General features: G+C 40.6%; 2 protein-coding genes across 2 annotated transcripts in view; one reads left to right on the top strand and one right to left on the bottom strand.

Moving 5' to 3' along the window:
- Window positions 1-10,869, top strand: part of NUDT6 (nudix hydrolase 6) — a 26,295-nt gene extending 15,426 nt beyond the window's left edge. Inside the window, exons 4-5 of the mRNA XM_024212910.3 lie at window positions 3,544-3,598; window positions 9,977-10,869. Coding sequence (XP_024068678.1) covers window positions 3,544-3,598; window positions 9,977-10,371 — 450 coding nt within the window. The 3' untranslated portion in view covers window positions 10,372-10,869. The remainder of the gene's footprint in view (window positions 1-3,543; window positions 3,599-9,976) is intronic.
- The window catches only part of FGF2 (fibroblast growth factor 2), an 83,388-nt gene continuing 68,317 nt past the window's right edge, over window positions 10,860-25,930 (bottom strand). Inside the window, exon 4 of the mRNA XM_029910607.1 lies at window positions 10,860-11,063. Within this exon, the coding sequence (XP_029766467.1) occupies window positions 10,878-11,063 (186 nt within the window). The 3' untranslated portion in view covers window positions 10,860-10,877. The remainder of the gene's footprint in view (window positions 11,064-25,930) is intronic.

Genomic DNA, 25,930 nt, shown 5'->3' with positions numbered 1-25,930 from the left:
TTGTTCTCAGTAACTAAGCTAAGCTTTAGTTCAGTTCACAGTTAGATGCAGCAAAGCTAATGAACTTAAATGAAAGTGTATATTCATAGGCAGGCACAATTATACAATATGTTGAATTGGTAATGCAAGAGTTCAGGGAAGAACGGCACCACTCTACAGGAAGTAAAGTATTAACTTTGTTATTTTTATTAGCTGTAAAGCAAAACTGTAAGGACTTCTGTATAGTGGGGCCTCCAAGCTCGTTTTGAGTAGTTGCCAGTTAATGCATAAATTTGGCATGCAATCTGTAAGATCCAAAACTGGCTCTTGTTATAGGTGGAAAGAGTTTCCAGCATAAGTGACGAAAATACAGATAGAGAAATATTTTCCTAGTCCTTAGAGAGAGAGAGAGAGAGAGAACACGCACACAAGCCTGTGTGTGTAACAATAAAGAATAACCTGCTTAAATTTTAAGATAACTCAGGAAATCATCAAATCTAAAAAAAAAAAAAAAAAACCACCACCAACCCAAGAACTATACCTCCTTTACATTTGTGATGGAGAAAAAGAAATTGGTTCCTAAAGTTCTCAAAAAAAAATTGTACATTTCAAGATTTGACTTCCTGCCTCAGCCACCCTTCAGTACAAAAAACTTGAGCTAGTCTTCCTCTCGGAGGCTGCACAAAACATTGCTGCACATGGTGTCAAACCTTGGGACCAAAACGGTCATTTTCTTCTATCTCTGGCCCAACAAAAGGTAGGGGATGCTATCAGGGCAGAATGTTGAACTTTAAACAGAGAGGGGTGAACTTTGTATCACTCTACAACAACTCATTCTCAGGTGACGCAACATGGAATTTGCAGAATCCAGGGCCACCTACATCCAGCTCTCTTTGCCAGAATAAGACTGACATGATATGCAACCAGTGAGGAAGAAAAAAAAATGGGGGAAGCAAGGGAGAAAACAGTTTTTACTAGGAGCATAACACTAAAATACAGGAGCTGAAGTTAATAATGTCCATTGTCATTGAAAATCTAAACAAAAGTAAATTAGACCAAGAAATTGTTTACCTATGTCAAGTAGGGAACACAGCTTTTGTAAAGGGAACTCATGCTTCACCAATCTATTGGAATTCCTTGTGGGTGTCGACAAGCACATTTACAAGGGTGATTCAGCTGAGATAGTGCACTTGGACTTTCACAAAGATTTTGACCAGGTCCCACATCAAAGGCTCTTAAGCAAAGTAAGGTTAAAAGATAGGAAATATAGGGTAGGACTAAATGGTCAGTTTTCACAGTGGAGAGGTAAATAGCGGGGTCCCCCAAGGATCTATACTGGGACCTATGCTGTTCAGCATTCATAAGTGGTCTGGAAAATGGGGTAAACAGTGAGGTGGCAAAGTTTGCAGACGATACACAATTACTCAAGATTGTTAAGTCCAAAGCTGACTGTTAAGAGTTACAAAGGGATCTCACAAAACTGGGTGACTGGGCAACAATATGACAGAGGAAATTCAATGTTGATAAATGCAAAGTAATACACATTGGAAAGCATAATCCAAGTAGACATACAAAATGATGGGGTCTAAATTAGCGGTTACCACTCAAAAGAGATCTTAGAGTCATCATAGATAGTTCTCGGAAAACATCTGCTCAGTGTGCAGCTGCAGTGAAAAAAGCTAATACAATGTTAGGAACCATTAGGAAAGGGATATATAATAAAGCAGAAATTACAATACCACTGTATGAATCTATGGTGTGCCCACACCTTGAATAGTGTGTGCAGTTCTGGTCACCCCATCTCAAAGAAGATAAATTAGAATTGGAAAAGGTACAAAGGGCAACAAAAATAATTAGGGGTATGGAATAGCTTCCATGGGAGGAGAAATTTAAAAGACTGGGACTGTTCTGCTTAGAATAGAGACTACTAAGGAAGGATATGATAGACATCTAGAAAATCATGAATGACATGGAGGGGGGGAAAGTGTTATTTACCCCTTCACGTAACACAAAAAACAGGGGTCACCTAATTAAATTAATAGGTAGCAGACTTAAAAACAAACATAAGGAAGTACTTCACACAGTGCACAGTCAACCTGTGGAACTTATTGCCAGGCCAAAAAGTATAACGGTTAAAAAAAAAAAAAAAAATAGACACGTTCATGGAGGACAGGTCCAGCAATGGCTGTTCGCCAAGATGGTTAGGGACACAACCCTATGCTCTGGGTGTCTCCATATAAGACTGCAAGAAGGTGGGATTGGATGACAGGATCACTGAATAACTACTGTTCTGTTCATTCCCTGTGAAGCATCTGGCACCAGCCATTGTCAGAAGACAGGATACAGGAACACTGACCCAGTGTGGCCAGGCTTATGTTCTTAGGTTTTTTGTTTTTGTTCCCCCGCCCCCTTCCAGAAAAATGACATTTTCCCAAAGATGACCAGTTTACTTAAATAAGTTGATATTTTCAAAGTTTGAAAAATCACCTGAGCACATTTATGTGATGATGTATACTACATGCTGCGATCTCAAAATAGTTTAAGAGCTCATTGTGTAGTGTCATGAATGAGGACAATTACACAGTAAAAGATTTCCAGGCACAGAAAACAAAATCTGAATGCCAGTGGACATATATGCATTGTCCATCTACAGTTTTTATTATTAATTATTCTAAACTTTTGTCCATGCTCTTAAGGAGAGCCCAGAGATAATGTTTTCCAATATAAATCAATGGGAAGTACATAGTTGCTTTGCACTCCAAGAAAAAATACCCTTTCCTCCCCCAGGATAATTTAATTTTTTTCTACATTAATCTCAGTAGATTGTCAGTCTGGTAACATTTTTTTAACTGCAATTAGTTTTTTAAAAAAACGTATAGGGCCTAATACAACAACTGCAGGATCTTGTCCATGTTTATTAGTTGCAGTTACAATGCCAAGGCTGCTAATTATTCACCTTGATTCTGCTGAATTTCAATAAATGATTTTGTATAGAGGTCATACACAAAAAAGGTCTTGATTTTATTTTTCTACTCCATGAAAACAAATGACAAGTTACACTTCATGGTTATTACAGACACTAAATCACTTTAAAGCCAGTGCAGTATAGAACAATACTACAATCATAATATCTATTTGAAGATTAAATATGTACAGTTATTTTTAAAAAGCCAAAAAAACACTGAAGTAGAATACATTAGTGATTAAATATAAGATTATACAGTCTATATCTATAGCAGCTTCTTTCATGTCCAACTACTTCTTTTAACTAGTTAACTAGCAGCAACTTTGTCTAATGACTGTTAGACAGTTTATATTTTCAATCAGTAGATGTTTTCTTCCAATATTTCATGTAGACAGGTAACTGTCTGATCACATTAGCAAAAACAGAAGTTCTATTTAAATCTTAACTGATAATTATAGAAGTAATTAACATGTCACCACCTTTAAAAAATTCACGTACCTATTAGGGTGATTAGGAATTCTAGAGGAATCATTTTGTCCTTTTGTATTAGGAGAACAAAACAGATTGTATACCTTGCTAATATTTCTGCTCCATTATAGACTACAAATGCATGGAAATTTCCAGGAGGCCTGTCAGACCCAGGTGAAGACATTGGTAAGTCTCTGAACAATGTTTCAAATACATCAGCAGCATAAGCAGTGACAACTCCATTGAAGTCTACTGAGTTGTGCCCTCTGTTAGTTGGCTGACACAGAGGTATGTAGCCCAAAGTAGTTTTGCAGGATTACTCTTGTGATGGTCAATATCGGTTTAAAATTGGTGTCTGAGAGGTGGGGTGACATGATCCTGCATCCTAACGCAGACACTTCAGCAGAGGATACCTGATGCTTCACCATATTCAGGGTGAAAAGGCCCTTCATTTAAACACATTTTTCTACATTTTCACATAGAGCAGTGTTTGATTTTTAGGTTTATTTGACATTGTGTCATATGAACCCAAAGTGTAAGGAAGATGAATATGGCATAGAAATAAATGAATTAAAATACTTCAAGCACAGCCAGAAGCACCAGGTGATAAACTCAGCAATATTCTGAGTAAAAATTCCTGACACTCTGTTCCTATCTGTAACATGGGAATAACTACATGTCTTCTCCCACATTTTGTTTGTCTTGGCTGTTTAGACTGGAAGCTCTTTGGGACAGGAATTGTCCCTTACTATGTAAAAGTACATAGTACTAGCACAATGAGTCCCCGCTTTCAGCAGGAGACTCTAGGCACTATTGTATTACAAATAGTAATAATTACTCTTAAAGTAAAGGTGAGCTGACACTATGAGTTGAGGAAATACTTCACTTAAACTAATGTGATGTAGATGGTTGTTAATACTACAGTACTGCTGAAGTTCTGTTAAAGGGTTACAGGACCAATTAGTTCACAATACAGAAGTTTATGCAAAGGATAGGTTTAAAAAAAAAAAAAAAAAAAGACTGGAGGTTTTTCTGTATATAGGAGACAGTATGTAGGTTTTGGGTTCAAAAGTTACCTCCACGGGGCAGTACTACATTCTGCGCTCTTATGTTAATAAATTTTTCCTCACAATACTATTTCAGATTTTTGAGTATCATCTGCATAGTACTAATGAGTAAGATCAGGCAAAAAGAGATTAACTTCATTGCCGGAGTAATATAGAAACAACCTGGGAACAGGACCCACATGTGCTGACTCCTAGTCCTGCACCTTAGCCACAAATGTATTCTCTCCCTCAGTGTCCAAGGCCACAAACTCTACGGTTCATCATTACAATGGACAGGACAGTAGTTTCCCACTATACATCTCAACTTTGGGCTAGATCCACAAAAGGGATTTAGATGCCTACCTGCCACTTTAGGCACCCAACTCAAAATTTTAAATCCTCAAAATCTCTGCTCAGCTGTTACACCCTGTAGGCACCTAAAATCCCCAGGCACCTAAATTTCTGCCACTCAGCATGCATACAGCTGCATGAGGTTATAAGGAGGGGGGAGGTGGGACCACCATCTTTCCTCTCATTGTGGTTTTTGCTTTGTTGCAACAAAGGACTTATGCCCTTAACTCCAAGAGAGGGTTCAGAGCTGTGAATCAAGAGCAGAGAAGGACTCTCCCTCTGGCCCAGACTCAGGCACCTTGGTCCCTTTAAGGGGCAGGACTTAGGCCAGTGTGGCCCATCAGGGTAATCCACTGGTGGGCCGCCAGACAGTTTGTTTACATTTGCACGGCTGCCCACAGCTCCCAGTGGCCATGGTTCACCATTCCTAACCAATGGGAGCTGCGCGAAGCAGTGGCCAGCACGTCCCTGTGGCCCACATCGCTTCCCACAGCTCCCATTGTCCGGGAACGGCAAACCACGGCCACTGCGGAGCAGCAGGCGGCCATGCAAATGTAAACAAACTGTCTAGCGGCCCGCCAGCGGATTACCCTGACAGGCTGCATGCAGCCAGTAGCCCACCACTGACTTAGGTTATACCCTTTTCTTTGGCATTTCCTACTGGCTACATTAGGCAGCTACCTACTCATCTTGCTGGCTTTTGTGGGTCCCATTCTTAGGTGCTTAACACTCCTCATGTCTTGTACAGGGAGAGTGGACGCCTGACTTGGGGCTGTGGCTTCCACTAGAAGGCACGGTGCCTAAATGTTAGACTGAGCATTGCAATGCCTAAGTCCTCTTTGTGGATCTAGCCCTTCAGTCATTATATGCAATTTCATGTACTGCTGTAACATATTTCATAGATTCATAGATTCTAGGACTAGAAGGGACCTCGAGAAGTCATCGAGTCCAGTCCCCTGCCCGCATGGCACGACCAAATACTGTCTAGACCATCCCTGATAGACATTTATCTAACCTACTCTTAAATATCTCCAGAGATGGAGATTCCACAACCTCCCTAGGCAATTTATTCCAGTGTTTAACCACCCTGACAGTTAGGAACTTTTTCCTAATGTCCAACCTAGACCTCCCTTGCTGCAGTTTAAGCCCATTGACAGGTTTCAGAGTAGCAGCCGTGTTAGTCTGTATCCGCAAAAAGAACAGGAGTACTTGTGGCACCTTAGAGACTAACAAATTTATTAGAGCATAAGCTTTCGTGGGCTACAACCCACTTCTTCGGATGCATATAGAGTGAAACATATATTGTTAGTCTCTAAGGTGCCACAAGTACTCCTGTTCTTTAAGCCCATTTTTGCTTGTTCTAACCTTAGAGGCTAAGGTGAACAAGTTTTCTCCCTCCTCCTTATGACACCCTTTTAGATACCTGAAAACTGCTATCATGTCCCCTCTCAGTCTTCTCTTTTCCAAACTAAACAAACCCAATTCTTTCAGCCTTCCTTCATAGGTCATGTTCTCAAGACCTTTAATCATTCTTGTTGCTCTTCTCTGGACCCTCTCCAATTTCTCCACATCTTTCTTGAAATGTGGTGCCCAGAACTGGACACAATACTCCAGCTGAGGCCTAACCAGAGCAGAGTAGAGCGGAAGAATGACTTCTCGTGTCTTGCTCACAACACACCTGTTAATACATCCCAGAATCATGTTTGCTTTTTTTGCAACAGCATCACACTGTTGACTCATATTTAGCTTGTGGTCCACTATAACCCCTAGATCCCTTTCTGCCGTACTCCTTCCTAGACAGTCTCTTCCCATTCTGTATGTGTGAAACTGATTTTTTCTTCCTAAGTGGAGCACTTTGCATTTGTCTTTGTTAAACTTCATCCTGTTTACCTCAGACCATTTCTCCAATTTGTCCAGATCATTTTGAATTATGACCCTGTCCTCCAAAGCAGTTGCAATCCCTCCCAGTTTGGTATCATCTGCAAACTTAATAAGCGTACTTTCTATGCCAATATCTAAGTCGTTAATGAAGATATTGAACAGAGCCGGTCCCAAAACAGACCCCTGCAGAACCCCACTTGTTATGCCTTTCCAGCAGGATTGGGAACCATTAATAACAACTCTCTGAGTATGGTTATCCAGCCAGTTATGCACCCACCTTATAATAGCCCCATCTAAATTGTATTTGCCTAGTTTATCGATAAGAATATCATGCGAGACCGTATCAAATGCCTTACTAAAGTCTAGGTATACCACATCCACAGCTTCTCCCTTATCCACAAGACTCGTTATCCTATCAAAGAAAGCTATCAGATTGGTTTGACACGATTTGTTCTTTACAAATCCATGCTGGCTATTCCCTATCACCTTACCACCTTCCAAGTGTTTGCAGATGATTTCCTTAATTACTTGCTCCATTATCTTCCCTGGCACAGAAGTTAAACTAACTAATTTCATTTGAACTAATGCTGTTCCTTCAAATATTTATTACAGAATTTAGCTTTATTTGATGTTGCATGTATAATTTTGTGAAACATGCGCTTACATGTCAAACATTTATGTTTGGAGAGGCGTACATAATGCCATGAATATATGCTGTATACTTTGTACCAAAAAGGGAGTCTGGTTAGAGAAGGATTGAAAGGGAAGGGTCCAAGATAGAAGGGGACTTTGGAGGAACTTTTACATTATTGATAGGCAAAGAATGGCCAGCATGAGCATGGCTCCACTGTAGGAGTGTTGTACACAGGAGTGCCAGGGACACATCCCTCTAAAAAAATAGGTGAGGCTGTAGATGTTGTAGGGTGACAGTAAATAGGTATCAGAAAAACTGGGGAAAATATGTTCGTTAAAGTTCCCCTCATGCCCCTATTAAAATATTAAGATGTGATGCAGCAAACAGTTATTTTTATTACTATATTTTAACAGATATAAATTAATGAAGCATGAAAAATAACAGAACTTTATTTTTCCTTCATTTACATTAACCCTCAAACATTTAAGGGCCTACCTTTCAAAAATGTAGGAGTGCAGTTACCATGCTTGCAGATCAGTGTTTATTCACACGTACCAGTTTGCACAAGCAGCTGTGGTAGTTATGTGAACAAATTAAGCACTAAATTGCATGCATTTTGGGGCTTGCCAATTTTTGAAGCTCAAGACCTAAATGTTCCTTCCATTTTAACTTGTCATTTTAAAATATTTAAAAAAAATAAGGGAACTACAATAAGGCACTACCTTGAAGCAAAGCTCAAATCTAGACTGAAATCCCTGGTCTAATGATTTTAGCATGGTCTCTCTCAGCATCCCTGATTTCTATCCTTTTACTCCTTTCCCCCTTTAAGTCCAAAGAGTACTACACAAATACACTGTAGGGAGTTTGCTTCATTTCCACTTCTGTTCTAACCAAGGAAGACTGGATGAACGTTCCATTAGGACTTCCAGTGATTCCAGCCCAGAGGAGCCAGGCATGGTAATGGATCAGCCTGTCAGTAATCTCTACAACTGTGTCAGAGACATGGAGTCAGAGCGCTTCCGTGCCCTTCTCCTCCCCCCTCACTCCCCCGAGTTCTGTGTAGTTAATATTGTAATAAAATGTTCTGCAGACATATTTATATACTAATGCCCCCCTGCCCAGTCCTGCAAAGAGATGCTCATGTGTCAAGCTTTATTCATGCAACTAGTCCCATTAAATGCAATGCAGTTATTAATGTGCTAAACTTTAAAACACACATGAAGTGTTTGCAGGATCAGGGCCATTACCATATAAATGTTTATTGTCTATAAGAAAGGCTGTTAGAGATTTTGCTTATGGTTTGCTACTGTATGTCCTGAAATTATTTTCAGTGGTTTTAAAATCAAAATTTATATCTTCTGTACTTCTGACTTTTCAAGATGGTGGTTTGCAGGCAAGGGAGAATCACTAAAAGGTTTTTATTAAAATGAATGTAATTCTGTTAAATATAAACCAACATTCTAATTCCTAATTAACTGCAGCAAGTTGCCTTGCAAACTAGCCATGGGCATTTTACACCACAGACAAAACAGAGTCACCTCCCTTGCCATGAGGATTTAAAAAAAAAAAAAAATCTAATAATTCTATTTACCCATCCAAAAAATACTCCACCCAAGTGGGTTTGTAAAGTTTTGCAAGGCCTAGGAACAGCTAAATTTTGGCAGAAGAGGATATGAGAGCCCTCCTGGGATCTTTGATTTTGATTGCTGTTCGGAGGTAACTCTAGCTTTTGGTTAGTGGAGGGACTGGGTCTAAGCACTGAAAGAGTGAATAAGTTACCCTGCCAGCCATTAGCTGTTTTTAGACCCTGACTCAGCAAGGTTCTTAAAAATGTGCTTAACTTTAAACACACGTAGTCCCACTGACTTCAGTAGCACTATACCTGTGCTCAAGGACATTCCTGGACTGGGGCCCAAGTTAATGGATTTTTTTTCTCCATTCCTACTGATTTTTATAATGAGAAATGTAAGAGGTTTTTATCTCCTCTTGGTCAGTGTACAAAAGATTTACATATGCAAAGTTAATAGGAATTATCTGTATGAATTCCCCATGCATCAATAGATTTCATGGTATGTTAGCAAAATAATATAACTGAAATGTCATTATAGACATTTAAGGATAACTTTGCAAGGGTGAGGTCCTCCCTCATTCTGTAGGCCAGTTTGTTTGCACACTTTTACATCTGTAAGATAAATTGTGTACTTGTGCCACTGAACTAATTGATTTGTTCCCAGAATCAGATATAGTTGAAAGTGCTCAGATGCAACAGGAAGATCAGCCATTGAAAGTAAACCTAAAAATGTATTATTTAGGATCAAAGAGAACTGAAAATATTTAGCAAATATCTGTAGACAAGAGCTGGGTATACTGCATTGGTGCATCAGTTTCAGAGCTACCATACTTGTACAGTATTAAGGAACATTCATCATTTTGTAGGTTATCCACAAGAAAAGCAAAATAGTCCATTACAATTAGTTTTGTTCAAAGGGCCAAAAACTGAGCTTACTGTAGTGTTGGAGTGTATAGCCTTTACAGTCTCAAAAGGGTGTTACCATCAGCAATGCTTTATGAGTTGGAAATCTTTCACTATGAACAGTTCTTGAAATGTAGTCTCCTCTTACGTGTACTGTAGGAATATTTCTCTCCATCTAGGAAACACAGCAGTTCGAGAGGTTTTTGAAGAGACTGGCATTAAGTCAGAGTTCAAGTCCCTCTTAAGCATAAGGCAGCAACATAGGCACCCCGGACCCTTTGGGTTATCAGATATGTATATCATCTGTCGCCTGCAGCCTTCCTCATTCAACATCAGCTTCTGCCAGCAGGAATGCTTGAGGTGCGAATGGATGGATCTTGAGGAACTTGCCAAGACTAAAGACACTACTCCCATCACCAGCAGTGTAGCTAAACTGCTACTTTATGGATACAGAGAAGGGTTTGATAAGATTGATATAACCATGAGAGAATTTCCAGCTGTTTACACAGGCCTATTTTATAAGCTGTACCATAGGGAGCTGCCAGATACTTATAAAAACATGACAGAATTCTAATAAGCTTCACATTTCATTAAATTCATAATTTAGAATTGATTGTTTTAAATTGTGGGCTTACTTGTACCATATTAAAAATATTCCTGGACTTTGTTCTTGCTGAATTCAATATTTACTTTTTTTATTTTCTAGTAAGATATATAGATATATATATTATTTCTTTTAAAAGGTAAATATTCCTGTAAATGTGTGCACATCTTTAAGTTTCCTTTACACTGCAAGGCTAACATAAGGCTAATATAGTAGCTCTAACTAGAGGAAAATACGTGAAGCACGGATACTGAAGTTTCTATACATTTTCCTGGTGCTTTTTCCTCTGGACACTGGCACAATTGTTTCAAAACATACAGTAACATCAAGGTTATATTATACAAACATATTTAGTAATCAGACATCTGCAAAAGCAGTTATCAAATATTTGCTCACACTTTACTACTTTTTGAAGGAGTGGAGGAAACTACCACTTTAGTGTGTTGTGGCATAGACTATAGAATCTACCACTGAAATCAGCTCTTGGCAGACATTGGAAGAAAAAGGATAGCTTTCTGCCCTGGTCCAGTTTTTGGTCCAAGTTTGTACTGTCCAGTTCTTTTCAGTGCCACATACCAATCAGAATATTTCCGTGACCGGTAAGTGTTGTAGTTGTTTGATTCCAAGCGCTCAAAAAAGAAACATTCTTCCGTTACACATTTCTGAAAGGGAAAGAAAAAAATGTTATTCATATTCATCCCCTCTGGCATAACAAATCACTCCCTTAAATACATGGGAGTGCCTATTAATGAGAGGAGTTAGTTGGTGATTAAAGTTATTGGTATCACAGTATTAGGGAGATTTTCAGAAGATATTCTTTTCTGAAGAACATAGATTTCAAGGAATTCATATTCAACATACTTTTGTGTTTAAAAATACATGCAAGTGATTATCAATAAACTCCTAAAGGAGATGCGGTTGGTGTGAACCACTGGATGATTTTTTGTAACAGCCATTGAGCTAGATAAAGCTCAGAGTAAATCTGTCTTCATACTATTTATTTCTTTGTTCCTTTCCACCATTTATAAAAAATGAATGAAGAATCCTGTCTGCTGCAATTATTGATAGCTCCTGATTTCCAAGCCAGACAATTCAGCTATCCCTCTTGCCTAGTTACAACAGGAGAAAAAGTATGAAGTGGGTCATTTGCCCTGACAAATATTTTCATCAACTGGTCAGAAATAGAATATTAGAGGTCCAGCCTAGGACCAAACTCTTCTGTTTGTATGGTTTCTTTTAATTTTCTTGAAGCCAAATCCTATGGTACTATTGTGCAGGAACAAAAATATTAATAGTAGTGAGCCTATTCTGTTACCGGGATGATGATAATAATAAGATTTCTTTAAGAAGAAAAAATTAAATCTAATGAGTGTATCCCCATGTGGAAATCATATTTATTCTATCCATTGTTACAGGGGAACCTAAGCCAGGAAAAACGTTCATGTTAACTAAAATTTTACTCCATTTCAAATATGTTCCACAATATGCTTTGCAATGTGCATTTCAGACTCCAGAAAAATGCAGTTAGTCTCTAACTCTATAAAGGGAAATCAATATTTCCCAATTGTGACACCGATTATCAGCCTCAATAGCTGATAACATCTAGGTAGAGAGAAACTTTAAAGTACATTTTCCTCATCTAAAGCTAAATCCTACTTGACAGTAAATCCTGCCTGATTTATTTCCTGAAGGATTTACACACACACACACACACACACACACACACACACGAGTTATTTTAGTTTTTAATGTATAAGCAGAAATTCCCAAATACACATATACCTTCAAACCAATTACTGCAGTTTTACTTCATTCTAAAGAAATTAGTTATAGGAAATACTGGGAACTTGTTGAAGTCCAGTGGTGTCAGACACATGCCATATAAGAGCTTGAATACATGCCATCGTCCACTCCCTTATTTGTTCCTGACAGCCAGATTATAGAAATATTTTCATCAAATGATGTAATTTTCACCTTTAGAATTCAATCTACATTGTTTAGAATTAAATAAGCTATGACCCTCAAATTTCTAGTAATTTTCTAATGCTAAACACAAACAGCCCCTTCCCTGCTGTTCCTCCCTCCCAAACACACACACACTTTACCCATTTTTACTGATGTAGAACAACGCAATCAATACATTTGTTATAGATTTTTCTGCAAGGGCTAATCATTTTGTCAGAATAATGCATCTCACTTCAAAAGGAATAATTTAATACAATTTTGACTTTAAAAAGCAAAAATACTTTAGATTGTAAGATCTCTGGGGCAGGAACTTTGTCTACTCCCGGGGGAATTCTGCACCACTGCACAAGCACAGAATTAGGAGGTGAAGGGAAGCAGTGATAGGGATCATGCTGCAATTACACTTTTCACCCACCAGGGGTGGATATGGGACCAGAAGAGGGCAGTTGGCTCACAAGCCAGAGCAACTACCTAGCTGCAGAGAGGAAAGGGGCAGAGGCTGCCTTCCTCAATGCCTTGCCTGCGGGGCCAGAGGAGGCACAGGGGGGAAGAAGGGAAAAGAGCAGGGAACACAGGGCTGCTAGGGGGAGATCACAAAGACTGGGGTTCAGAAGAGCTAGTGGGGGGATAGATGGGTGGGGCACAGGAGTTAGTGAGGTGATAGAGCCAGGGGATGAATGGGAGTAGGGGTGCAGGGCCACATGGGGACAGGGTCAGAGGTGGGGTCTGCATGGGGGAGACTCCCCAGCCTCCTAACAACCCCCCCCCCCAAAAAAAAAAAACCTGTTCCATATTTCTCCCATCCACACCCAACATTCCTCCTAACTCCCAGGCTCCTTCCCAGCAATTACTTCCCCCTCCCTCAGCTCCTCCATTACCCCTGACTCCCCCAACCCTTTGGGTTGCTTCTGAGGGGTGTGAAAAAGTTGTTTCTGTATTGCAGTTTAAATGAATGATTACTCAGAGTTCTGTATTAATATGCCTAGTAAGTAATTATGTTAAAAAAACATTTTCTGATTTTTTTTCTTGTCTGTACTGTTACAGACATACTTGCTGACGGGTATTTTGAAATAAATTAACAAAATAATTGAAAGTGGCATGATTATATTGTGTTATTTTGACAAATAAAATATGCAGAATTTTAAAATATTGTGCACAGAATTTTTATTTTTTTGGTGTAGAATTCCCCCAGGAGTAATGTTGTGAATGTTCTCAGTGGCCAACAAAAAATATTAAATCATATAACATAGAACAGTTGTTTTTGGAACAGAAGGCCCAATTATTCGCACAGCTGTGGGCAAAGGGCCACATGTGGTGGCGGCGGCGGTAACACCTTTGTGGCATGCTACCCACCTTTCCTAGACCTGCAGTGGGTTCCTGGATCTGAATATGGATCCTGATTCAGCAACATCTATGCTTACATTTTAAAGTATATAAATAGGCCAATTGACTTTAAAGATGAGCATTCTTATGTGCTTTCCTGAGTAGGAATGGAATTACTCACATGTTTTAGTCCTTTACGTAATCAGGCCCACAGTGAAGAAATAGAGCTACATGTATTATTCCCCCTTCAAGACTCACAGATCCAAAGATTAGGCAGCTGTAGGTTTAACCACCTTCCTCCCCCATTTCTTCATTCCTGCCTCAAGCACAGGAACTGAGAATCAGATATCAGAGCTCATATTTGCCAACCATTACTGAAATACTAGGATGCTGAAGTGTACACACATTAATATCTTTACATTGACTTGTTTCAATTAAATGAATGAGCTTGGGGGAGCCAAAAGACTCACCCATTTTGTCCTTCCTTCCCATTAACTCCCATGGAATCCCCTGTCTCCCCAGCCTGTTCCCAGGAACTCATTTCCCCATTCTGTCTCCATCACCTCCCTCACACAGAGCTTCTGAAAGCGGTAATATTATTTATGTATGATACTACCCATTATGTGCTAACCACATTCCAAGCACCCAAGGATAGTACCGTCTCCAAGGAGCTAATACTCTAAGGAGAGACAGACAAGCCAACACTGGGAAAAGGAAAGAACAATGTACAGTACAACCTGAGTTATGGAGGTTGTTTGTAACTCTGAACAAAACATTATGGTTGTTCTTCCAAAAGTTTACAGCTGAACATTGGCTTAATACAGTTTTGAAACTTTACTATGCAGAAGAAAAATGCTGCTTTTAACCATTTTAAATTAAATGAAACAAGTAGAGAAACAGTTCCCTTACCTTGTCAAATCTTTTTTTTTTTACGCTTCCCCTTCATTTTTTTTAGTAGTTAATGTTTAAACACAGTACTGTACTATATTTGCTTTTTTGGGGTCTCTGCAGCTGCCTGATTGCATACTTCAGGTTCCAAATGAGGTGTGTGGTTGACTAGTCAGTTCATAACTCTGGTGTTCGTAACTCTGAGGTTCTACTATATGTACAGATCAACTAGTTTCACTGTAAATAGCACAGAAATAGGTGGGTCCTTTACTCCTGCCTAAACCTGTACATCATGCTCACCAAATCGAAGCAAAGTGCACCCTGAAATGTGTTTTTCTTTCAAGAGCCTTAAGAGTTAGTGGCTTATTGTTGAGAGAGATTACATTCTTGATTGCCTTGAAAAAAAACCTACAAGCTCTCTTTAGAGCCAGTAAGTTTTTATCTTTCACTTGACGAAGTTTAAGAAATGCAGCTAAAGATTCCATGACTCACGTTTCCAGGAAAGCATGGGTTTCCTGTGTCACCAAGATGCACGCCATCCCTGCAGTACAAAGAGTGATTTGTAGTGATCTTCTGATGCCAAATATTTCCCCACTTCCATATTTATCTAGCATCTGGAATTATTAATTGTTCTCATCTTCTTCAAACTCCAGAAGAGAAAAATCACTGAACTCCTGTACCAGCCAATCCACTCCCATACATCTTCTGCTGCACAACTTTACACATAGCAGAAGCCCCTGCTCCCTCAGGACCTGAGTTTGCCACCATCACTTGTGTTGAATAGTACCTTACTCTACAAATAATTCCACTGATGTCAAAGGATCTAGTTGAGTACACGAGTAAAGGCATCAGAATTTAACCCTTAGATTCTGCATGTTTGGAATTGTTTCACTGGGATCTTTAAATTAGCCACTGCTGGACTAGGTAGGTTTTAATGGCTGTTAGTAATAAGGAGAGAACTGGTAGATTTAGTGTTCCTCTGGATCTCACCAGAGAGGAAAAACACCACTATATTTCTCCACTTCAACAAAGGGAGGGGGGAAAAAAACTCAGATATTTTATTGGGAGACACTAATTTCTCCTCCTATATTTAGCTGAACTGCAGCCACACTGTGCCTCTCAGTTAACCTTTTGGGCCCCACTAGCATTGACCCCTGTACAAAGGCAGAGAGCCATTGTGCTGGGGTTCATTTGGTTGCAGGATTGTCTCCTTAAAAAGGGGCGGGAGGAGATCTCAAAAGGAAAGAGCTAAAATAGAACAGAGCATTGATTTAGAGAAAGAGCTACTTCCTTTTCATATCTCAGCCGTATCACATTCAGTCACATACATTTACTCTATGAAAAAAGTTCTTCAAATGACAGAATAAGCTAATAATTAAAAGGAAAGTGTGTCAGAAATCTTGGACGGGAATCAAAACAAATAAACCAAAATACATCCTAAACAGAGAGCCCATCTGCCAAGTTAGTTACCAACAGAACTGCTGTATTGCTTTATGACTATTAATTGAAAATGTAAGTATTTAACTACAACTAAACCCAAACCTGAAAACAACTAGGCTTCATAACCAGACTTCAAAACAGTATGCATGCAAACATACATGGGAAAATCTTGAATCTTAACATGTGTCAGGTTTCTGTTGCTATGAGCAACTAAATGCACAACTACAGTGTGGAATAAGGAGTCTGCTGTGTATTAAAGACCTAACCAAACTTCAGTCTCCAAATATAGGTTTTGGCAGTAGAATATAGATACTTGCAGCCATTTCTATATACTACTCTTGATTTTTGAAGATCTTTGAACAGAATCCATGTGCTGACTTCTCATGTACCTCTAAATCACTAACATTTTAAAAAATGTAAATAAGTCAAACCAATACTTGTCTCACGCTTTGTGTCCTATCTCCAAAAGAAAAGATTACAAAATCATAATCTAACATTTACTGAGCACCTTTCACCACAGAAGATTTCCAAACACTTCAGTTGTGCGCAAATATATGCATTAATCGTCTCAACCACCACTGAAATGCAGCCAACTCTAGAGCTTTAATAAGACACAGTAAAATTGCACAAGGAAAGGAGGATAAAAAGCACTGAATTCAGTTCAGACTTGAAGCAGAATTTATGTAGATTCAATATAACTGCCAAATTGGACGTTCAGCTAAGGCTTTTGCAAGAAAGTACCAAGGAAATCCCTATACCAACTGATTCAGGCTCACAGGGATTGGGCTCAGAGTCTGTTTAATTGTGATGTAGACATTCGGGCTCTCGGGCCCGAGCCGGGCTCTCGGGCCCTGTGAGGTGGGAGAGTCCCAGAGCCCAGGCTCCGGCCCAAGCCTGCATGACTACACTGCAATTAAATAGCCCCTATTCCAGAGTCAGCTGGCACAAGCCAGATGTGGGTGTCTAATTGCAGTGTAGACATAACCTAAGTGATCACAGGTGGTCAGGATCTTGGTTTGCATCTTATCCAAAAAGCTGACACCTCCAGCAGCACCATTTCCACTCATACCATATTAAGGCATTGGTTGCAGAACTTCTCTTGAAATATCAATTTAATGTCCAGCAATTCTATGGTGGTCTCCAATCAAAGTAATAACCAGACAACACTAAGCTTTGGAAGTGAGATAAGAGTACAGTCAAAGATGACATGGTTGCCAGCCTTAATATTCTGTCTAAAATAGAGATCACTTAAGATGCAACATGATGGGAACTGAAAAGATACTGTAGTTAGAACAACAATCTGGAGTCTCACCTGTTTCGTCCCTGCGTGGGAGTTAACATTAATGGAAGTTAGCAACATTAAAATTATAAACCTTCCAATGTATAGGAAATACCTGTGTTTTTCATATTATAAATGTAAAGGTCACCAGTAAAGAGGGGAAATGGATTTGTGCTTTTCCTTCTTTATGATGCAACAAGGTGGTCTGATTTTTTTTTTTTCTTTCAGCCTTCTAAGTTTTTAATGTTAGGAATTCTGGTCTTGTCTACCCTGTAAAAACTATATATGACTAGCAAACTAATAAGATTATAACATGAGAGATATTATGCAGGTGAAACTTGATTAATTGAGGTAAAGTGTGAGGAAGAGGAAGTGCTTTTCACTCAGACAGCTTAAAACTTTTGTTAACATCCAGCTTAACTAGAAGGCCTAAGAAATGCTTAGGAGAAAAGAGATGTCTGTTAAAAATCAGCAATCCCTATTCCTTCAACTGACAGCAGATAAAAGCTCACAATCCACATCTGGGACCTCCAGTGAGTTCCCCAGCAAAACCAGATTTGCCATTCCTGATACTTCTCAGGTAAAAAATGGGGGGGGGGAGAGAAGAGGGGGACACAACAAACAAAATACCCGAAAAAGACTTTCAAGCCAAAAAAATAAGAATTTTAGAAAGACAAAAAAAATTTAAGAGAATGTAGGGTTTGTTTATATAGTCACTTAGTGCACATCAAGCTGTGGTGTAGATCTGCAGCACTCTAGCCCACCATGCACTAAATCATCAGATAGACAAGCTCTTAATTGGGAAGGGTGCCAGATTGACAGCTTTGGAAACTAATGTCATCCTCTCTTTATCCACAGAAAAGCTTGCACTGCTGCTATCTTTTGTATACTGTCCTGCAAATGTAGTTCTACTCTGACCACCTTGGAGGGACCACCTCAAGGGAAGAGAGGGTGATGCACTCAATATGTTCAATTCACTCTTCATCCTTTCTTCTGAGTGACATTTAAGATGTGGACACCTGTCCAAAAGGAATGGGATTCTGACCACTGACTCATTTCACAGGCCACTGTACAACCGTTGGATGACGGTGCATTTTTGATTATATTGATCAGGGCTAGATTCAACATGGTGATCTAGAGGTGAAAGACTCCATTGTCCATTTCTAATACTTAAGCTATACAGTCCCTCTATAAAAGAATAAACAGTGAAAATAATTCTGGGCCATATTCTGCAACCCTAATGTTAAGTGGCACTCATTCACATGAGCAATTCCACTGAAGCGGATAGAACTACTCGTGTGAGTGAGTGCTACTCAGCCTGAATAAGGATTGTAGAATCTGGCCATCTTTGAGAAAATGTTTTGTCTACTACCAAATTGAGTTCTCAAGCCAGAAGAAGTCTGAACCACTAAATAAAAACAAACATGGAAAGTGGCAACATTAACATTAACAGTGTTGGCTGTAGTTAAACTGGTTCAACACTCTGTTTTGCAGCACCCCTCACAGTAGCCAAACCATAGCTTATGATTCACCGATTACAGAAGAACTGACTGAAGGCAAAGTAACATCCTGTCAAAATTCTTCCACCATAGACTGCAGTGCCTGCCACCACTGATTCACTTAGAGAAAACTGCACCCACCTTAAAGATAAATTCAGATTGAACTAATTTGAAATCCTAGACTATTCATATTAAGAGTTAAAAGTTGCATTAAAAACTAAAGTTAAATGTGATGTCTGTTAGACTATAAACTGGTTAAAACTGGAAGGTTAACCTGTGACAGTAGCTACTGGAGTCAAGGAATACTGACCCAGTCATGTGATAACAGGTCACGGTTACAAAAGGCAAATGCCATTATGTGACTGGGGCCAGGAAATAAAAGATTAGTCTCTTTCCAACACTCTTTGGGTCACACCCCTATTACAAGGTGTTTGTCAAACAATAAGTTTTTTCTTCTAAGTAAATAAGTCTTGGGAAATAGAAGAGAAGCTGTCAGAGAAATGGAGACAGCAACTGCAGCACTTCCAAGTTTCCTGAAGGCAAGCGTGATTGGAAAGAAACCTGAGAGGTTGAAGACCTGCACATTGCTACAGGAAGCAAGCTCAGAGACACTGGAGATCTTAACATTTTCACTAGAATATACTGAAAGGGGGTGCAAACCGCAAGCCAGTCATTCAGAAATTTGAAGGATATTCTGATCAAACACAAGAATGTCACTTGGTTATAAAGGAGCATTTTCTTTACGAGACAACAGCCATTATGTTTCAGACCTACATGACAAAGCTAAGTCACATGATTATACCCAGTTAACAGATGGCCTAATTAGACAAATTATTTGAAGTAAAACTGATAAGAACTGGTCAAAATATGGAATTCTCATCCCATAGTAAATTCTGAGATTTTGAAGTTTCATCTTTCATCAAATCAGGAGGAAAAGTAAAAATCTCAAATGACTGTGAAAGAAAATATTCCAAGATGTTTATTTTTTTATAAAGTTGAATGTTTAGTTTAGGCTATTATTTTAATATTACAATACCAAAGTTGAAATAAAATATTTCAACCTTATTGAATGCACCATTTTGATAATTTCTCATCATATTTTGATTAACTTGATTTTGTCAAAACAGCATTTTCTGATGGAAAAATGTTCCATCCAATTTTTTTGAACCAGCTCTTCTGATAACTGATCCCTGCAGAAAGGGGCAGAGCTAGTGAAAATGGTGTTTCCCAAATTAATCGGTTAACAATTACAGAAAACAGAAGTACATCTACTTAAAACTTCATACCAAGCTATAAAGAAATACAATCCATCACTGCACAATTCAGAAGTTTAGCCCAAGAGGTGCAGTGTCAGACATACAATAAGCCATTTTGCAAAAGAAGTTACTCAGCATAAATGACAAAGAAATACGAAGACAAGATACATTTATGAACATCTACCCAGAGCAAGTAAAAGCTCTGGATGAAGAGAATTCAGAAACTGAGTTTTTGGTTGAGTCTCTTAATAAATTTTACAAAGAGGTTCTATAACTAATTGATATGTGATACCTGGAAATAAAATAACCCAGAAGTGAGTATCAAAATAGATACTGGAGCTTATCAATGTAATCACAGCAGACATGTAAAATGATTATGGACCACCGGATGTCAAAATAAAAACCAACACTTGTTTTGTAGAGTGGGTGAAAGGACGCTGGCAGGTCTGTGTAAGGACAGATACCAAAATAGCATGAAATACTGGGGGGGGCGGGAGTTCAGTGTGTACTTGGGTTGAAGAGAAATCTATATATGCTGATGGTCAAATGAGTGAATAACTGTCTATTCTACATAATGCAAAAGATACTCTTAAAAGAATTTGATGAAGTGGTGGATAGACTGGAATGGCATAAGTATAATATAATGCAATACTTATACAGTAATTGTAATTGCAATTGCAATAATTCTTATAGATTCCAGTGTGCTCCAAAATCTGTTTACAATCCAGTGTCTCATTAGCACTGAGAAATAAAGTAAAAGCTGAATTGGCCCAAATGCTAAAATTGGGTGTTATACTTTCAGTAATATCACTCAATATAGACTCATACTGACAGGGATAACAGTATGGTTTTATTGCAGTGACCAAAGTAATGGATTTCTTTGGATCAAAAAGATCTCATTATGTCATCAGATGAGAGCAGTGCCTCATGGCAGATATTGAGAAGGGCTTGCCTAGACTTCAAAATGCATGAGTATTTTCAGGTCTGAATGCAAATCAAGGGGTTTGGCAGGTCCGATTCATGACTGAAAGTGCAAAACTCTGTACCGTCTGTTCCCCTTCTGGTAGATCTATATTTAAGTGATTTCCCTTTTGGATTGCCTCAGCAGCAAAGTATCTAGTCCCAGACCTTGGAGGATCTGAATGGAGTAGAAATAATAGTTGATTACGGTCATAAGGTGACCTTGCCTGGAGCGCCCACCAGTGGCAGAACAGGGCACCTCAGTTTCCCTCCTTCAGAGTCTCCAGTTACTCTGTGCAAGTTTTCTTGCCTGAATAATGCCTCTTCTTGGGGTTGGTTTATTAGAACAGCCTAGTACAAAAAAAGTCCCAAAATAAAACCTACCGCACTCCAGCATCTTCCACCATCACTAGGCTCTGTGGGTTCTCTCCTGTCTTACCAGGACAGCTGGAGTGGAACTCAGCTCGTCCCAGCAGGCGCCCCCACAGCCTTTCTGCTGTGAGTTCACCCTCACCAGGGAAGCATCCCACACTCCCCCTGGCCCTGAGCCCTCTTCCCACCCTCTGCCTCCAGCTCTCCAGTTGGAAGATGTCAATGGGTAAAGCCCATCCACTGCTCCCCTAGCCTCAGGTCTCCAGTTTAGAAATCAGCAGGCAACCCCCTCTGCTGCTCTCTGGCCTTTAGCTCTCTAGCCTTGGTTCTCTGGCTTGAAGAAGTAATCCAGCAAACCCATCTTGCTGCTCTTCTGCCTTCAGCCTTCTCCCAGACGCCACGTACAGCTTCCCTCTGGGACCTCTCAGTCTCCTGGTCTCTGGTGGTTCTCATCTGCTGAACTCTCACTGGCCCCCTTTCTTGGCTGACCAAGGCAGCTTTTACTGGCTTTTTTTCCTGATTGACCCTACCACTGTCTCAGTCTCTCCCCCTAGGGCCCAGCTGCCCACTTTTAAGCCCAATTATGAGGCCACTGACAAATCACAAAGCCACTGGCCCTGCTCCCTCTTAAAGGGATAATAATCTGTTGATTTTGGATGAAAGCGAACAATGTAATGAGAGACGCTAATCATCTGCAGTGCTCTAAGGAATAAAAACCTTAAACAAACAGAAACAGGTACCAGTTTGGGCTGAATGAGATTAATTGTATAAAAACATTCCAAATGACCAAGGAGATTAACCAGGTCAAAGAAATGTTAAGGCAGTTGTACTAATGGAAAGACCGCAAAACAAGGAAGCCTTCAAAATTCAAGGGAATGTTAATTAGGGATAAATTTGCTTTAAAATGTCACAATAAAATGTTCGATTCAGAATGCAGTTTAAGGTAAACTCAGAACCACTTAAGACTTGTAAAAGATATTTTGGGGAATTAAACAAAGGTATCCAGAAGCAACCATACTGAAATCTTTGAGATTAACAAAGAACCTAACATTCCAGATTATGTAAATTCATGTTAATTGGGAACTGTTCTCTGCAAAATGACAGTCCAATCTTCCAAAGCAATTGTTGTTTTCAGTTCTTAATTTCTTGAATGTTTATGGGCAGAAATCAGTAGCAATATAAATAGGTGACAAACTCTTAGAAGCCATATTACAGAAACATCATTGGAAACACTGCACCTATGCTTCAGATAGAGCATGAAATTGTGAGTACACTCATTAAAAGAGAAATACTGGTTAGGTTTAAAAAAATACATCTTATAATGGAGTATTTTCAAGAGCTCCTATAAATAGAAAAACTAAGGAGCTGCAGGATGATGTATTTGAATAGTTATGTAAATATTACCATTTCCAGAAAAAAAAAGTTCACAGACTATAATAGAATAACCCAACTTCGCCAGAGTTTGAGAGAGAGAGTTCTAGATGAGTGGACAACAGAAAAAGAAGACGCTTCTCCAAGAATAACATCTTACTGGAACTATCAAGATGCAATTGCAGCATACAATGGGACTCTATGCAAAGAACATCATGGAATAACATCATGCAGTATGACATTGGAAATGCTAAGTGTAATCTATCTGGGCATTGAGAAGTTTAAGGACAGGGCCAAAGATGTCCTATTTTGGCAAGGCAAGAATGTTGCCAATGAAGTAGCCAAGTGTGAAATTTACAGTTTGGTTCTTGCAAAAGAACCAAGGTCACATGATGAAATTTCTGATTGCCCTTGCTGCAAGAATGTCTTTGGCCTGGTCTACACTAGGCGTTTATGTCGAATTTAGCACCGTTAAATCGAATTAACCCTGCACCCGTGCACACCACGAGGCTATTTAGTTCGACATAGAGCTCTCTTTAAATCGATTTCTGTAATCCTCCCCAACGAGAGGAGTAGCGCTAAATTCAAAATGGCCATATCGAATTAGGCTAGGTGTGGATGGAAATCGACGCTAATAGCTCCGGGAGCTATCCCACAGTGCACCACTCTGTTGACGCTCTGGACAGCAGTCCGAGCTCGGATGCTCTGACCAGCCACACCCCGGGAAAATTTGAATTCCTTTTCCTGTCTGGGCAGTTTGAATCTCATTTCCTGCGTGGCGAGCTCAGCAGCAGTGGCAACGATGCAGAGCTCTCCAGCAGAGATGGCCGTGCAATCCCAGACTAGAAAGAGGGCCCCAGCATGGACTGATCGGGAAGTCTTGGATCTCATCGCTGTGTGGGGAGATGAGTCCGTGCTTGCCGAGCTGCGCTCCAAAAGACGGAATGCAAAGATCTACGAGAAGATCTCTAAAGCCATGGCAGAGAGAGGATACAGCCGGGATGCAACGCAGTGCCGCGTGAAAATCAAGGAGCTGAGACAAGGCTACCAGAAGACCAAAGAGGCAAACGGACGCTCCGGATCCCAGCCCCACACATCCCGTTTCTACGAGGCACTGCATTCCATCCTAGGTGCGGCCGCCACCACTACCCCACCAGTGACCGTGGTCTCGGAGGATGGGATATTGTCAACGGCCGGTTCCTCTTCGGACATGTTAGCGGACGGGGAAGATGAAGAAGGAGATGAGGAGGACGATGCAGTCGACAGCGCTGGCACCCCTGATTTCCCCGACAGCCAGGAGCTCTTCATCACCCTCACAGAGATCCCCTACCAACCGTCCCCATCCCTTACCCCGGACACAGAATCAGGGGAAGGATCAAGCAGTAAGTGCTGTAAACATGTAAACATTTATTTTTAACAGAACTTGCATATTTTAAATATTAACAATAGCTAAAGTGCTTTCAAACATGTAAACATTTATTTATAACAGAACAGGAACATTTAAAATATTAACAATGGGTAAAGTGCTTCAAAACATGTAAAGAGTAAAGTGCAACAAAACGGGAATCTGAAGAAAGGGTATCATGATTAGTCTGTCCTTGGACGCTTCAATATATAGTCCGAACTATTTTAAAAAAATTTCACAATGTCCGCTTCATGATTATACTGCCCAAGACACTCCACTCTTTTGTCCCTCCAAGGGCACCTAACCCAAAAACTGGTCGATGTGTCCTGGGATAGAGGCGAAATCCTCCTGGGAGAACTCCTCATAGGCCTCCTGCAGGTGTCTTTCCAGCCTAACTATCAGGTTCCTGGGCAGGGAGAGCTTATTAGGCCCCCCGTGGTATGACACGTTTCCATGCCACAACGCCAGCAGGTATTCGGGGATCATGGCCTTGCAGAGCATAGCAGCAAATGGCCCCGGTTTCTGCAGGCTGTCCCGCAGCATCTTCTCCTTCTGGCTCTCCGAGACCCTCAGGAGGGTGATGTCTGGCATGACGCCCTGCTTTGAATTAGGTAGGGGACAGTTAGTATTGGGACTGCTTGCCCGTTCCTTTACAGAACTGCAACCGCCGGTTTACAGCCACGCGGTTTACAGCCGCGAGGGGGTGGGACAGGGACAGAGTTCATGCTTGCAGGATTGCTGCCAGCAGAGACTCGCATTGCTTTCTATGTGAAAGGAGGCCAGTGCCACTCTTAAAGTTTTAAGCAGCCACAAGTCTACGGCTTACCATGTTTGCCAGCTAGACAAAGTCCGGTGTCCTGCCCCGCTCCTCAGCTCGCCACAGCAAGACCGCAGGCACTGTAGGCGAGGGCCGAAAATTCGACCTTGTCCTCAGTGCGCGTGTGATAGGTGCTCTGCATGGTCTTGTTCACAGAGAAAGACTATGTTCTCTGTTCACAGATACATTGATCTGTCACAGGAATTCACTCCCTTTTTCCAATTCCCACAGCCACATCTGCCCAGAGGCTAGCGCACATTAGGAGGAGGAAGAAGAGGACACGGGAAGACATGTTTGCTGAACTAATGGGATGCTCCCGAGCCCAGGCAGCCCAGCAGACACAGTGGAGGGAGAACTTGTCACTAATGCACCGAGCAGTCATGGAACGGGAGGAGAGGTGGCGACAGGAGGACCAGCAGGCGACTCAAACACTGCTTGGACTAATGAGGGAGCAAACGGACACGCTCCGCCGCCTTGTGGATGTTCTGCAGGACCGGAGGCAGGAGGAGAGAGCCCCGCTGCAGTCTCTCTCTAACCGCCCTCCCCCATCACCAAGTCCCACACCCCCCTCACCCAAAGTCCAAAGGAGGAGGGGCGGCAAGGGCCGTTAAAACTTTCACTTCACCCCTGCAGACTGCTCTAGCACTAGAATGCTCTCATTCCCCAAAATTTGAAAAGTCCTTTCCTACCCACCTCACACAAGCCCCCGTGCAAGTTTCACCCCCCACGTTTAATGTGTGGTTCATAATAAAAGATTTGTTCCTGATCATTACTGTTTCCATCCTGTTCTTTTGGAGGAGAGTCTGTCTGAAGGGGGGGAAGGGGCTTGGTAATTGGACAGGACAGTCACCTTTAGCAGGGTACAGAGGCGGGGTCAGGTGCAGCATTAGGACACATACACAGTGCGGTCACTGGTTACCCTGGTCAGTCTTGGAGGTGGTTTTCATGTTCTGG

Source organism: Terrapene carolina, unplaced genomic scaffold (genome assembly GCF_002925995.2).
Source record: "Terrapene carolina triunguis isolate 2854851 unplaced genomic scaffold, T_m_triunguis-2.0 Scaffold66, whole genome shotgun sequence".
Taxonomy (NCBI): Eukaryota; Metazoa; Chordata; order Testudines; family Emydidae; genus Terrapene; species Terrapene triunguis.
This window is presented reverse-complemented; position numbering and strand designations above follow the sequence as displayed.